The sequence below is a fragment of the Eumetopias jubatus genome, unplaced genomic scaffold, assembly GCF_037043125.1.
Source record: "Eumetopias jubatus isolate StellerSeaLion01/CBP00866 unplaced genomic scaffold, mEumJub1_p1.0 scaffold_16, whole genome shotgun sequence".
NCBI classification, from domain to species: Eukaryota; Metazoa; Chordata; class Mammalia; order Carnivora; family Otariidae; genus Eumetopias; species Eumetopias jubatus.
In genome coordinates, this window is record NW_028274822.1 from 31,564,274 (window position 1) to 31,581,477 (window position 17,204).

At 35.1% G+C, this 17,204-nt stretch overlaps 1 protein-coding gene across 1 annotated transcript in view; it reads right to left on the reverse strand.

Annotated features, from left to right (window-relative positions):
* PIK3C3 (phosphatidylinositol 3-kinase catalytic subunit type 3) overlaps positions 1-17,204 on the reverse strand; it is a 135,671-nt gene that overhangs the window by 86,175 nt on the left and 32,292 nt on the right. The window contains exons 5-9 of the mRNA XM_028098370.2: positions 11,243-11,329; positions 9,349-9,444; positions 7,635-7,706; positions 5,395-5,499; positions 4,611-4,703 (exon numbers count right to left, since the gene is read on the reverse strand). Coding sequence (XP_027954171.1) covers positions 4,611-4,703; positions 5,395-5,499; positions 7,635-7,706; positions 9,349-9,444; positions 11,243-11,329 — 453 coding nt within the window. The remainder of the gene's footprint in view (positions 1-4,610; positions 4,704-5,394; positions 5,500-7,634; positions 7,707-9,348; positions 9,445-11,242; positions 11,330-17,204) is intronic.

Sequence of the window (17,204 nt, forward strand, 5' to 3'; positions counted from 1 at the left end):
ACAGTACTTTATAACAAATATTTGATGTTAATTATTTTATCATCTGATATCACTGTTATTCTATTTCTGATGCTGAGTCAACATCAAATGTTAACATTAACACATTTATTTCCATGTTTTATATTAATAGCAATATTTTATTAACCTCTCTTCTGATCTTAGAACCTCTCCACTATTATCTCCTACTCTTAGAATCATGTTCACAATCACTTCAGAGCTGAAAAACCTACATTCCCCATATATATTTCAATTTTTAACATCTACCAAGTAAGTTACTGGAAATTTCTAATTTGTTGCTAAAGAGAAACCCATTCCTCTACTCAGGACACTTCTGACAACAAATGTATGGTTTTCCACACCAAACAATTCCTTAATTCTCTGAGGACACGAACTAGGTGTCCCACAATCTAATTCAATTTGAAACTACCTTGATTACTGAAGATTCCATAGGTTAATGGGTCAGTCTCACAAAACTGCTTCCCATTTCAGATGCTGATTGCAAATTTGGGGTCCCCAGGTTGCCCACACTTCTATCTGACGTGGCTACAAATCAAAAGTTACCAACAACACATTCCTCAAGTTCAGTAATTTGCTATAACAGCTCACAAAACTCAGAGAAATATTTTACTCATTATTGCCAGTTTATTATGAAGGATACAAAATGAATAACCAGATGAAAAGGTACACTGGGCAAGGTGTGGAAGGGTCCCAAGCAAAGGAGCTTCTGTCCCTATAAAAGTCTGGGTGTGCCACTCTGCTGTCACATGGATGCATTCACCAACCCAGAAGCTCTACAAACCCTGTCATTATAGGTTTTTATGAAGGTTCCATTACATATGATTTATTAAATTTCTGGCCAGTAATGATTAATGCAATTCCTAGTCCCTCTTCCAGAGGTTAGGGGGTGGGGCTGAAAATTCCAACTCTCTAATCACTTGGTTGGTTCCTCTAGCAACCAGCCCCCTCAAGCAAGAGTCATCTTACTAGGATAAACTCTGTTACTGTTGAAAGGGGTTTATTACGAATAACAAAAGACACTCCTCTCATCCCTACCACTAAGGAAATTCTCAGGGCTTTAGAAACTCTGCCAGAGACAAAAACCAAATATATATTTCTTACAGAGACAAAAACCAAATATATATTTCTTACTAGATCACAATATCACACTGGTGCTTCTAATACTTTAGACTCAAAATTTAAAATATCTCCTCACCGTGCTCCTTCCATTTGCCATATTTCCTTATTTCAGGCACTCAAGCCTAACTCCTGGGAGGTGTCACCAAGTTATTTTATACATTCTCCTCTCCTTCCCTTGTCTTCCAATATCACTCTTAAAAATCATACCATGAGCCTCCTAATTAGGTCTCTTTTTTCATTCCCAGATCTGCTCCAATCCATCCTGGCTTGACTTCCTTAAAACATTACCGTTTTTTTTTAAGATTTTATTTATTTATTTATTTGACAGAGAGAGACACAGCGAGAAAGGGAACACAAGCAGGGGGAGTGAGAGAGGGAGAAGCAGGGTTCCCGCGGAGCAGGGAGCCTGACGTGGGGCTCGATCCCAGGACTCTGGGATCATGACCGGAGCTGAAGGCAGACTCCCAACAACTGAGCCACCCAGGCGCCCCTAAAACATTACTTAAGACGCATTTTTTTTTTCACATTCTGTTACTTTAGTGGTTTCCTACTGCCAGTGAAATCCAACTCCCAAGCGTTGAATTCAAGACTCAAACTTTGTTTCATAACCATTCAACACAATTTTTTTGTCTCTGAATCTAACATACTGCCTTACTCATGCTTTTCTTCCCCATGAAAAATGATCACCAAATAAAAATATCATCAAAGTTTATTCAAACTTTAAGACCTACTTTTGCTCTGTTAAACTTCCTTCATATCACAGCACATCGAGCTTGTTCTACTCTACATTTGTATTATAGTAATTACCTAAATGTTTAAGAGAGTAACCTTTAATCAATTACATGCTTACGCTTCTCCATTTTGATTGTGTAGAGATATCCTTTCCCTAAAACAGTTTTAATTTATATGAAGACAGAGAAATGGTATTTCGAAGCCCAGAGTCTTGAATAATACTAGGCCAAGAGTGGTAACAAAAGCCTGCTGAACTGAATTCATTTCTGTTAGGGTTCGTCATCAACTTTTTGACAGGAAGCACAAATATGATTATTGTCCTGATGTCACTGTCTCAGTAGCTACTTCAGAAACAGCCTCACAGGAACATTCAGGGCATCACTATTATCTTCACCACATGTGACTCTTCCTACTGCTTTTCTCCCCCAAAGATAATAAAAAAGCATTAACAAAGTTAATTTCAATTAACATTTTTATAAGAAGAAGCCATTTACCATTTACTGGTTTGGAAAGTTACAACATTCACATTTTGGATTTCATAAAAATAAGTCACTTCCTACATAGTATGAACCACATATTTAAAAATTCTTCCTAAATTTCACTGGTTTTGCTAGACAAAGTGGTTAGTTAACTTTTTAGGTCCAACATCAAATCCAGACTAGAGGGTTTTCATCCAAAGTACTTAAGACAGGTCATTTAGAAAAAAATAGGTGGAAAGACCAAATTTAATTAAAAAGTAAATAAGAAGTATTACTTTGTAAGAACTAATTTCTATCAATTTGTTTTCTGAGTACTGTTTTCTCTCCAGGAAATCTTTTCAGCCTTGGGGCCCAAATGCCAAATAACCTAAATCAGTTTCTGAGACACTGAAAGAATTTCTTTGTGTAAATAAATTAAAGGACAGGGGTACGAGAGTATTTGTTTTCTACAAAACCCATTTTAAATTATTACAAAGATACAAATGTGGCTGTGTGAATAATTCCTCTGGTCCCTTCAAGGCCAATATATATATTTGGTTTACTGAAAAGGACTTCCCAAACATTAAAAAATATCATTTGCTCTACTCTAGTGATCATAAGAATCCTATAATATGTCCTGAGAATTGAAGTTTCATCACCCACCTTTCGAAAACTTGAAATCAACTAGTTAAATGAAACTTGTCACACACTTTATATCACTTGAGCATTTTATTTCTTTTGCACGTATCTAGAAGTAATTGAATTTCAGTGGGAAGTGACTACTTGTTTAAACAAACAATTTTTCTTGCAAGCCTTTCTATCTAAGGCAGTTCTGCTCTGTAAATCTTTTCTATGCTTCTTGAACCCATACATTCTAACAGGTTTAATTCAATATCTTGCTGTATATTTTAGAAAACACTGTGCTACATTCAAGATGCAATTGCTGGGACCAAGGTTATTCTTCATTTAACTGAGTATCGTGTACTAACTCAATCTTTTTATAAAACAGAATCACAACCTCAGTTTCTACTGATTAATATTTCCTTTTTTGCAGTGATGAAGAGAGTAACATTCAAAGCTATAGTAAATTTAAAATTCTTCTCTCACTCTTGTTAAGGATGTAAAGAAGAGTTGATATGATTCATCTACAAATAATTTCCCAAGGCATCAATAAAAGATAAAGAAGAAAAGCTGGAGAGTTAAGATGAGCTGCAAATGAATTTTTATCTTTACTTGAGAAACTAAAAGAAATGTAATTGTTTCAGAAAAACAAGTTCAACAAAGCAGCTAAAGACTGTCTCATGAGATTGTAAAACATATTCATTCATTCTTATATAATTATATAATAGCTTTCTGACAGATATTAATTTTCCTGACACTTCTATGTTTTGTCCCCAACACGTTTCAGAACTGCTGAGGCACATGCATGATGTTGCAAATATTTTCTCTACAATCCACTTTTCTACGGCTTCACTGACTGAGTTTGCTTCTAACTCAGAGATGTGAGCACATTAAGAGGTAGCATCTGTAAGCTCTGTGCTGCTGCACCGGTCTCCTCATCTGTAGACCACCAATATTAACACTGATGCTGTGGGGTTGCTGTGTGACTGAAAAGATCCCTGGCACACCATGGCTGGTGAATAGATACCAGTTATTATTATTCTAACTTAAGAGTTAATCCTTGAACCTATGTTCTAAGAAATTACAGGCTACTTTAAGTACTAAAAGAGACTTAGAAGTTCACAATTATTTAATCAACTCATATTATATATGAAAAACTAAAATTCAGACAGGTGAAGTGATAGGCCAGTAGTCAAAAAGCTTCTTAGAGGCAATAGTAAGACTCAGAACCAAGTCTCCAGACCCAAATCTACCGCTGAGTAAATTTATCATAATTCTCTCTCCAGAAACTTCATCAATTCCTTGGTTTCATTAAGAAAAGCAAATGTCTAGGAGTGTCAACCAAGCTTCCAAAGCAATTCTCCTAACCTTACATAGTAAGAGTAAGTACAAGTGCCAGAAACTGAACCCAAGTCTCTCTGACTTAATCCATTCAAACTATGCATCTATGCATAATCTGGTACCAACAAACTGGTACCTGTGTCTTTGTGTATATATCCTTTGTAATATTTAAAAAACTAAGGTATCATACATATTGCCCTATAACATTTGTTTTTAATTTGACAGTAACACTCTATTTCCATGGCAGTTTAACTTCATCTTATTCATTAGCAACAAAGTTTACAGATAAATCTGATATATAAAAATATTCAAGATACTCACTTTTTCTTGATTAGTAAGATAATATCTAAACTTCCAAACAAGATCTTGTTCTTCATATGTAAGTTGCTTTGTTGGTGGATAACTCACAATAATCTACAACAAAGAAAAAAAAAACTACTTTTGTCAAATATATTCTTCCTATTTCCATTTCATTAAAAATTTTTCATTTATTTAAATATTTCTATAATAGAACTTTTATAGAAGTAGGGAGAATGTACATGCAGCAGAGTAAAACTTAAATTTGCTGTACTTATTAGTCTAAAAAGGATATTATTGGAGTGCAGGGGGAGAAAAAGACGAAACTTAAAAAGTCACACTCCATATAAAAATCTGTAACTACAGAGCTCATTTCATTCAACCAAAAATAAACCAAATCAAAATAACAAAAGTCCGTTTTAGATAACTGAGTTAGTTACAGATATTGTTATAAACAGTAAACATTTCCCCTATCAAGTCAACACACACAACACACATGTGCACACCAAGGCTTCTCTCAGACAATACCTTAGGGACAGTTTCTAAGAGAGCTATATCAAGAAAGTATATACTATTTGTAGCTCTGCCTCCAGTGTTAATATATTTTCTTAGTCCCAAAATGATTTAAAAAAAAAAAAAACAGAAACAAAAACTACAGAAAAAGCAAATTTGTTGAAATTATATAGATTTCATTACCCTGGAAAAAAACATGCATTTGAATCACTTGCAAATGAAGTGGTTATCAGATCAGTTGCAACCAAATTACACATTTCATTTTTTTATATTAATAGTTTATAAATTCTCTTACATTTAGTTGATCTCTTGTGGCAGCATTAGGTTTGAGATCATGGTCGGAAGGTCCACTTCTTAAACTCCGGGCAAGCTTGTGGTGTTTGCTCTCAACTAAATTCTCCTATAAATTATTTATAAATATTAATCAATTATGTAAACTTCATCAAAAGTTTCAACAATTAGAAAATGCAAAAATAAATAGTTGCTCACTTAAGACCATTTTATAATACTTAACATTTTATTCTTGTTACAACTTTTGTCCATGTATTTTTTTAAAAATATCACCATTTTTTTCATCTCAGGTCATGATTTCATAGGTCCTGAGATCAAGCCCCACATCAGGCTCCACCACCAGAGATGAGTATGCTTGAAGATTCTTTCCCTCTGTCCCTCCCTCCATTCTCTCTCTAAAATAAATAAATAAATCTTAAAAAAAAAAAAGACAATGAAATTGAAAAAAAAATCACCATTTTGTGATAGGGAAACTAAACATGCTTATGCTTCACTAGTGCCATAATAAGCATACCAGTCCAGCTTCTTAAAACATCTCATAATACCCCTAATTCTCCATATATTCAAGGTTTTCACATCCTCTACCCACTCAGATAAAACCTTCATTCTAAAATCTTCCCTGACAACCCAGACTAAAGCATTCCCTCTTCCTATGAGCTACTAGTGACCTTGGGATATCACTGTACTATCATCTTAACAGTTCAAATGCCAGTAGTGACTGAGGGCAGGGATGATGACCATAACGGTTGAATATATACATATTTGGTGTGAACTATTTTACCTATGGCCAAAATCATTAGTTTTGAACATATACTCTTTGCTTAAAGAGACTTATTTTACTTATTTTTGCATGTGTGAACTGTCTTCTCATGTCTTTCTCCCTTCAACTGGTTTTTTGCTGCTTTGTCACTTGTTTTTTTGTTTGTTTTTTTTAAAGAGCACTATCCATGTACTATTTATTTTTTTTAAGATTTTATTGATTTATTTGAGAGAGAGAGCATGAGAGGGGGGAGGGTCAGAGGGAGAAGCAGACTCCCTGCTGAGCAGGGAGCCTGATGCAGGACTCAATCCTAGGACTCCAGGATCATGACCTGAGCTGAAGGCAGTTGTTTAACCAACTGAGCCACCCAGGTGCCCCTGTCACTTGTTTTTAAGAATTCTCCATATATTAGCTATTCATCCCTTTGTGATGTATGTCAAGAAGAGTGTCTTCTAGTTTGTCTATTGTCTTTTGACTTTGTTACGGTGTTTTGCCATGCAATTTTTTTAATGTAGTCAAATTTATTAATCACTTCTTTTATTGCCTCTGGATCTTTTTCCAAATGGCTAATCAGTTCCCCAGCACTATGTTCCAATGATGAAATGTCACCTTTATCATATTTAGGATGTTTGTTTCCAAAAAATTCCCAAGTTGCCTTTTTTTCTAATTTTTTATACTCTTTTTTCCTGTCTGTTCCTTTGATGTTGGGCCATCGGTCATTACTTCCTGTTTTAATGACCTGTATTTACCTCCCTCATCATGCTTTTATCTTCTAATATGCTACTTTAAATTCACTTTGGTCTGATTAGGAAGGTAACTAATCCAATTATAAAAAATAAGAATAAAATGGTTCAGGGTGATGTCACGAGTTGTGTGAATATCATGGTATCTACTATGCTATGAAAATGATCTTTTGCCTGAAACTTTCTAAATTTAAAGTCACCTCATTAAACCTGTTACAAAGTTAAGAATTCTTCTTGTTTCATATCCCCGAACTATCATCGCAAAAATTCCATAGATGGGTATCTCAAAATCATCCAAGTCACCATGATCCAAATTAAACAGTTCTAGTAGCTACAACGATCTTCCAGATTTTTTTCAACAAAATCACTCTCCCTAACATTCCCATCCATTGTTTATACAAGGATGTAACACTGGGTTCAAACTCCCCTCCCATATGATGACAATCTTTCAAGTACCTGTTCCCTAAGTTCTCACTTCAAGACTATATCCCCTAACTCTTCCAGTAATTCAAATAAATGGTTCCCCAACACTATACTATCCTGACCATATTTTTAGATGTTGATATTGTAAAAGTTCCACCTGAACCTGATTCCAGATGGCTAAAAATGGACTTACAAATCACTTTTAGATAACGGAGTTAGTTACAGATATACTTTCTTAAAAGAAAGTGTATGCTGTGAATCCAAGTCATAATCACTCTGGAGAAAAGCACTTTCATAAGAAATTTGACAATAACTCACCATAGACATCTGAGGGTCAGGAACTTTTACTATCTCAAAGCTTGTTAAAATTGGAGATGACTCATCACCATCCTGGATTACAGTGTAGTAAGTTAAAAAAAAAATTAACAAAATTTAACCAAATGGTAAGAAATAATATACATGATAATGTATACTCCAATGTATTTTAGTTCTATTTAATGAACATCATTCCTCCCTTTTAAAAAAGCATTTTCTTTCAACTGTATTTTAAAATATATATCCATTTTTTACCTGTTGTTGCTGATGAAATATTTGGGGAAAAATAAAATCTAACAATAAAAACTTCGTACAGTTTTTAGATATATGAGGTCTAGAAATCAGTAGATTGTTTTTGTCAGTTATTTTTAACTCTGTTTATAATGCTAGCGGGTCAAAAATAGTATGTCCTAATTTTCAAACTTAGAACAAGAAACCACAAAGTATAAATTATGGCACAAGGGATGTGTTGTATCATTTGCAAAAACTAAGTAGATGTTGGTAACTTTTCAAATTATCACAACTGAGTTCCATTCAAAGAAGTTGGATTTTAAGCATGGAGTTAATGTTACTGAAATTTATACACAGCTAGAGACTCAGCAGCATTGCTTCTACTCAATACAATGCAAACTTGAATAAGAAGAATTAATCCATCAATTCTTAAGAAACAAAGCTGCCTTATTTTGTTGGTATTATCATTTTTGGTAATTCAGTATAATAAATGTCACTGCATACATACTGGAAAATGCTAAACTAATCAAGGTCAAAATTCATTTCCTCACAACTGTACACTTCGCATCAAGCTTTTCTGTCAATTTCCAAATGCTAGTATTTCCAATGTTAGATACGTGCAACCAAATCAGGAGAGACTGAAAGAAGGGAAGTATCGGGACTTGACTTTAGTTCAGTAATTGAGTCTTACAGAAAACCACAAATTCCCACAGCCATTGTTTAACAGGCTGGTTCTCAGTCACAACACCAGAAAACACATTTATCAGCCCAACTGTGACAAGTAACCTTCACTAAGGCTATCTGTCACAAAAGACAGGTGACAAGAAAGTCTATTTCCATTAGATTCAATACACTGGCCCAGCAATCTTTACACTAAGTGGAAATATGACAGGGTAGGTAGACAGGCATTAATTTATGAGCAATTTTCAAGAAGCAGTAGAAAGGGGTCAAGAACCTTTTCAAAAATACTTGAAATTCTTCTAATTTTTATTCTGTTATTATTTCATCTATTATCAAAGCTGTCTTTAAAACGATTCTTCACATCTCTTATGTTTGAAAGTACCATTTCCATTAGTATGTTTTTGCAATATAATGTCCCAAATAGTAAGCATACCCTTAACTTTCAATAGCTTATCACTTAAAAACGGATTCTCTTTTTATTTTTCAAATGAATACTAATTACTAATAAAGCTATTGCTTTAATGCCCTACTTGCCAATTTGCAGAGCAATTAATCAAAAAGTTTTTAATTTGTTTCATATTTATTGACTTCTGAAACCCAGAACTGCATTACATGAATGATCGGCTTTCGTAATCTTGTTGTAGCTCCATGATCTGACTTGTGTATATACAAACAGCGACTGCTGACAGCTGTCTGCTGCTATCCTGCAACCAAAGAATACATCTCAGCAGTTACAACAGGAATTCTTTTTAATGTTTCCCTTCCCCTCTACTTTAGAGACCATAAACAGTTCCAAGGCAAATACCTTTTCATAATAAACAATACCATATTCCTTATCATCACACTTGACACATCGAAACTCAACCATCAAGTACATGAAATTAGAACTTCGTTTCTCACTCTAAAAAAAAAAACAAAAAAAAGAGAGTTTTTTATGAAAAATCATGATCTTCAACATTCCCTTAAAGGAGCGGTATGCATCATTATTTCCAATTCACTAATACATGATCTATCAAGTACAACTTCAAATATAACAAATTTTTCTTTCATTATCATAAACAACCTTCACAAGTTTTTCACAATTTATAAGTGGTCTTAAGATAACTGGCAATCATTTGTAAATTTTTATCAATATACTTTAAACATACTGGGGAATAGTTACTTTTTCTCCAACATAACAACATGTCCCCTTAAAAAAAAGGAAACACTAGGACAATAATAAAGTGAAGATAAAAGAAGTCTAAAAGGGTGATAAATCTTAAACCAGTTTTAAAAATGACTTTACATTTTTATATATAAAATCATAAAGGTCTAAAGAAATCACTTAAATTGTAGAGCTTTATGACATATATATAGTCGAATTATGGTAATGGCAATGCTCTCCTATCTTTTAAAGAGCAGGGGTGGAAAAGGTGAGTACAGCTCGACAAAGTGAGTCCTAACACCGACTTTTCTATACCAAAGGCTATCTAAGTTGAAGAGCAGAAAAATATAAGTAAACATTTTTATTTAACTATTTTAGGAATGACTATTATAAACATTCAAAAAAGTAAACTTTTCTTTCAGTTTTGGTATATGAGAGTGCATTATGAATAAATTTAGAAAAGAAGCCCAGTTTATTCATATTGAATATAAACACTGTTAAACACAACTAATTTCTTTTAAAAATGAATAGTAGAATTTAACTTTTATAAGTGTTCGTTATAAAATTAAAATTTCTCTCTCTTTCAACCCACTAAAAATCATGCAGAGAATATAAAGTCAGTTATGCCCTGTGGTGATCACAATAAATTAGGCATATCACAAAAACTGACATTCCTCTCTGCTAATGTGATTACAATAATTGTTCTTTCTACTCTCTAGACACAGAATGTTAAGCCACACATCTAGTATTTCAGTATAAATATATAAAAAAGAAAAAATTTTGTTCTAACTTTTGGAAAGTTTCATGGAAGCCATCTTTTAATTAAACATATTCTAGCCCAATAAACAAGATCAAGAAACAAATAAATGACTTTGAACCAGGTAACTTTACTAAGGGTGCAGAGTCCTATATGTAGTATAGCACATAAAACACACAGTATCTTAACTGGGGACAGGGATTACTAACAGTGACTTAAGGTAACTAAAGTAAAGGGGCAGCACTGTGTTGAAAGAATCCAATACTGAACTGAACCTAAACATAAGCTGCCGAATGGAGAGAGAACACACAAGTGAGGCATCAAGCTTAATATCAGCTTCACTTGTATAATACTTAGTACACTTACGATGTCCACTGCCTACTTCATGGTTCATTATAATATTAAAAGATAAGAAAAACAGGGCGTCTGGGTGGCTCAGTTGGTTAAGTGACTGCCTTCGGCTCAGGTCATGATCCCAGGGTCCTGGGATCGAGTCCCACATCGGGCTCCTGGCTCAGCGGGGTGCTTCTCCCTCTGACCTTCCCTCTTCACATGTTGTTTCTCTCTCTCTCTCTCTCTCTCTCAAATAAATAAATAAATAAATAAATAAAATCTTTAAAAAAAAATAAGAAAAACAGATATCCCAAGTTTTCTAATTATTAACACAAAACTCACAAGTTATTCTCAATGCTCTCACATTTGTGAGATAACCTGGCAATAAACAATGCTTCTTATAAAATCCTGACTTAGACATCTGGAAAAACTATTTGTGGGGGACAAAAAAGGGATACAACCCACCTCATTTATCATTTCTATTTCTCTAAATGTCAATCTGTCCAGCCAATCTACTTTCACCATGTGCCCTTGTCGATGCGCTTTGGTGAGCTGCAGAACAAATATAATGAAGAAAATTTTAACACAGATTTCACAGAAAGGAGGATAAAAATGGTAATGACCATCAACATGATACTGGAAGTACTAACTAATGCAATAAGACAATAAAAAGGAAATAAATGGTATACAAATGGTGAAGAAATAAAACTGTATTTATTTGCAGATGACACGATCATCTACATAGATATAAACAAAGAAAGGTCAAAAACTCCAGGAACAGGGGCACCTGGGTGGTTCAGTCGTTGGGCGCCTGCCTTCGGCTGGGATCATGATCCCGGGGTCCTGGGATCGAGCCCCGCATCAGGCTCCCTGCTCCGCAGGAAGCCTGCTTCTCCCTCTCCCACTCCCCCTGCTTGTGTTCCCTCTCTCGCTGTGTCTCTCTCTGTCAAATAAATAAAGAAAATCTTAAAAAAAAAAAAAAAACTCCAGGAACTAATAGGCAATTATGGCAAAGTTGTAGGATACAAGGTTAATAAAAGAAAGTCAATCTCTTTCCTATATACCAACAATAAACAAGTCAAATTTGAAATTAAAACACAATGCCATTTTACATTAGCACCCCAAAAATGAAACTGGTATGAATCTAACAAAACATGATCTATATGAAGAAAACTATAAAAATCTGTGGAACAAAATCAAAGAACTAAATAAATGGGGAGATATTCTGTTCATGGATAGAAAGACTCAAAAGCATCAAGATGTCAGTACTTCCCAACTTGATCTATAGATTCAGTACAATCCCAGTCAGAATCCCAGCAAGACATTTTATAGATATCAACAAACTGATTCTAAAGTTAATACGGAGAGGCAACCTGATCTTTGGCAAAGGAGTAGGGGCAATATAATGGAGCAAAGACTTTTCAACAAATGGTTTTGGAACAAATGGGAGTTCCACATGAAAAAAAAAAAAGGAACTAGACACAGAACTTACACACAAAAATTACGTCAAATGGATCACCTAAACGTAAAATGCAAAATTATAAAACTCCTAGAAGATAACATAGGATAAAATCTAGATGAACTTGGGTATAGAGAAGACTTTTTAAATGCAACACAAAGGCACAATCCATGAAAGAAATCACTGACAAGCTGGACTTCATTAGAATTAAAAACTTCTGCTCTGTGAAAGACACTATCAAGACACTACGCCACAGATCAGAAGAAAATATTTGCAAAAGACACACTTTATAAAGGACTGTTATCCAAAATATACAAAGAACTCTTAAAATTCAATTAGAAAATAAGCAACGTGGCTAAGAAAAATGTGCCAAAGAACCATAATAGACAGCTCATCAAAGAAGACACAAAGATGGCAAATGAGCAATATGTCAAGGAAATGCAAATTAAAACAAGATACCACTAAACACCTATTAAAATGGCCAAAATCTGTAAACACCTACAACACCAAATGCAGATGAGAATGTGGAGCAACAGGAAGTCTCATTCACTGCTGGGAATTCATTGCTACATTGGAATGTAAAATAGTACAGCCACTTTGAAAGACAGTGTGGCAACTCCTTACAAATTAAATATACTCTTACCATACGATCCAAGAATTGCATTCCTTGGTATTCATCCAAATGAGCTGAAAACATGTCCACACAAAAGCCTGAACATGGATATTTACAGCAGATTTATTCAGAACCAGCAGTACTTGCAAGAATTAAGATGTCCTTCATAGGTGAATAGACAAATATGGTACATTCAGACAATGGAATATTATTCAGTGCTGAAAAGAAAGTAGCTATCAAACCATAAAAAGATATGGAGAAACCTAAAGTATATATTACTAAGTGAGAGAAGCCAACCTGGAAAAACCACATACTGTATGATTCCAACTATATGACATTCTGGAAAAGGTAAAACTATGGAGACAATAAAAATATAATCGGTTGCCTGGGGTTAGCGGGGGAAGAAGAATAAATAGGTGGCAGAGAACTTTTAGGGCAGTGAAGCTACCCTGTATAATACTATAATGATGGATAAGCGTCACTATATGTTTGTCCAAACCCAAAGAATGCACAACACCAAGAGTGAACCCTGGGGAAAACTATGAACTTTGGGTGATTATGATGTGTCAATGCAGATTCATCAGTCATAACAAATGTACCACTCTGGTGGGGGATGCTGATAATGGGGAATATAGGCAGGTATGGGGACAGACAGCATATGAGAACTCTCTGTACCTCCCTTTTAATATTGCTGTGAACATAAAACATCTCTATAAAAATAAAATCTTTACAAGTCTAAAAAAAAATAAGGATGGTAACATCACCCTTGCATTTGATACATTTTTGTATGTAACAGCAACCATATACAACTATCAGGATAAGAAATGGACTTGGCTAGAGACTAATCATTATATTTTTTAGGAAAAAAAACCTTAAAAATTGTTTAAAGGCCCACAATCTGCCATTTAAACGTGTTAAAAAATAATGAAGCCTTTCCTAAAAGTATCTCCACGTTCTACATTTCTTATATTTTGATTATAAAGAGAGAGATTTATAATAAGAACAGTTTCTCAAATGGGAAATAAACTACTTTGTCTATTTCCTTCCCATCTCTCAATCTAAAAAAAATTATAAAATACAAGTTACATACAGTAAGGCATTTCTCTGAGGCCTCTAATTTAATATTCTAAGATTTAAGGGTACAGGTGTGCGTGTTTTAATTTTAAGCAGTGATTAAAGCATTAACAATAAAAAAGAATTAGTAGTAAGAAAATAATTTCTGGAGGTGCAGTTGGTAGAGCCCTTTGAAGATCTTACATACCAATCTACCACCTTTGGTTTCAGAAATTAAATAATACTGACGCTTCAAATCCACAGAGAATTCAAGACAATTTCCAAGGTTCTCAAATTGGAACAAGATTTTGTCTTAGAAAGTGTAATTTAAATTCATCATTATTCATGTTTCAAAACCTCTCTTTCTTTTTAAACAAGCTCATAGCATAAAGCAAAACTGGGCAGCAAAGCATTTTTTTTTTTTAAAGATTTTATTTATTTTTTTTGAGAGAGAGACAATGAGAGACAGAGAGCACAAGAGGGAAGAGGGTCAGAGGGAAAAGCAGACTCCCCGCTGAGCAGGGAGCCCGATATGGGACTCGATCCCGGGACTCCAGGATCATGACCTGAGCCGAAGGCAGTCGCTTAACCAACTGAGCCACCCAGGCGCCCAGCAAAGCTTTACATAATAGTTTGTATTTATTGGTCGTCTTCCTTTCCATTATATATGTTATAATGGTATTCCTACAAGAATGCCAAACACTGCCGTCAATTATTATCTCTCAAAGAACTAAAAATCTTCACCATCAATATTCTTTATCTTCTTCAACTAAGGAACTCTCATCACAACTATGTGGTCATACTATTTCAGAAGTGAAAACAGTAACTTCATACAAAAACACTTGAAGATCATTGTAATATAAAAATATCAGCTTAGATTTCTTCCAAATAACAAATTCCTTTTCACCTGAGGTAATCTCTAAATGAAAAAGAATAAGGCAACCTAAGTGCTTAGCATAATTCCTCATACAAAACAGGGACTAAGCATTTTGTTGGCTCTGGTTGAAGTTTAAACTGCAGAATTGGAAAGTTGTCACTCAAAATGTCCACTTAGCCACCTGCACTATTTATTACTGTGTAACAAAGCACCCCAAAACTGAGTGCCTTAAAACAATAATCAGTTTATTATTTCTCATGATTCCTGGAAGTCAAGAAGCCATCTTCTCGTGGGACATCTAGATTTTTTTTTCCTATTGGCCAACAGTCTCTCATGAGATTACTGTCATTTTGGTGGCTGGAGCTAGAATGTCCAAGATAGCTTCACTCACATTTTTTTTTTTTAAAGATTTTATTTATTTATTTGACAGAGAGAGACACAGCGATAGAGGGAACACAAGCAGAGGGAGTGTGAGAGGGAGAAGCAGGCTTCCCGCCGAGCAGGGAGCCCGATGTGGGGCTCAATCCCAGTACCCCAGGATCATGACCTGAGCTGAAGGCAGACGCTTAATGATTGAGCCACCCAGGTGCCCCTTCACTCATATTTCTAATACCTTTGTGGGAAAAGGTGGGCTCGGCTGGGAAACCAGGGTGATTGGGCCTCTCTCTTTCTGCATGTACGCTCAGTGCTGCTCCCTCTCCAGGTGGTCTTTCAGTACAGGCAGTCCAATAGGATACCCAGACTTCTTACATATGGTTCACTGTTCCCAACAGTGCAAAAACAGAGAAGCCGTCAAATTGTCTTAACATTCAGGCCTGGAACAGGCATAGCATCACTTCAGATGGACTGTATTAGTTTAAAAAAAGTCACAGAGCCCCTACGACCCAGCAATCGCACTACTAGGTATTTACCCCAAAGATACAAATGTAGTGATCCAAAGGGACACCTGCACCCCCATGTTTAAAGCAGGAATGTTCACAATAGCCAAACTATGGAAAGAGCCCAGATGTCCATAGACAGATGAATGGATAAAGAAGATGTGGTATATATAATATACAATGGAATACTACTTGGCCATCAAAAAATGAAATCTTGCCATTTGCAACAACGTGGATGGAACTAGAGGGTATTATGCTAAGCCAAATAAGCCAATCAGAAAAAGACAATTGCCATATGAATTCACTCAATGTATAGAATTTAACAAACAAAACAGAGGAGCATAAGGGAAGGGAGGGAAAAATAAGACAAAATCAAGAGAGGGAGATAAACCATAAGAGACTCTTAATCATAGGAAACAAACTGAGGGATGCTGGAGGGGAGGGGGGTGGGCGGATGGGGCAGCTGGGTCATGGACATTAAGAAGGCATGTGATGAGCACTGGTTGTTATATGCAACTGATGAATCACTGAACTCTACCTCTAAAACTAATAATATGCTATATGTTAACTAACAGAATTTAAATTTTTTAAAGTGTAAAAAAATAAAAAAAAAAAAGTCACAGAGCTAGTGCATATCCCAATGTGGCATGGAAGTATGAGTATTGAGAGGCATGTTTCACTGAGGGTCATCTTTGGAGACTAGCTAGTACAGCATTTACTTATTGGAAAGTCCAAACATACAATACAGTTGACTGCTCAATTACAAAAGAACTGTGGGAAAGAATCTGCAGACGGCAGTCAGCTTTTGGCTGGGCTTCACGCAATAGGGAAAGCCTAGAATTAGCTATCACAATTCCTAAATTATTAGCCCTGCCTTCCTCTCCAAAATAATCTCCCACAACTCCAACTGACATGCTATACTCCAGCCACCCTTTCCAGTTCTTCAAGCCATAAGGCATTTTATTTTGAAGACTCACTCAATACAGATGAAATGATTAAATATTGGATGGAAAATTTTTCTAAAAAATTTGAAAATTTTTATAAAATTATAAAGCACTTATGCACCTTATAAGCAGCTGTCATAATTAGACCATCATCTATGTCACTTCATTTCCTATAGGTGCTGATAACGATGGAGACAGACTTGGGTGGTTTTCACCAGTTCAAAGCAGCTGCTAGCTGTCTCCAGTCTGGGTACTTCCACAGAAACTAAAAAACAAAAATGAACTATAACAATGTATATTTCATTTTGGGTCTGAAATGTCAGTGACCTAGATCTTTCAAAAGAAGAAATCTGCATTCTGTTAAGCAGCAGGATAAAACTAGTACAATCTGTTTCAAATTGCTTGTGAAGAAATAATCCTCACTAGGGGGCCCATCCTAGGAAGGAGATAGGTCAAGAAAACAATAAAAGTGCCATTCTCACTTTTTAACACAGGTTTCCACAAAATTCATAAGAAGACACATAGAACTCAGAAGAGAAGCCCACTGTCACAGAAATAATACCATAATTACTGAGCTCTAACTTCTCCAAAAATTACAGCAAT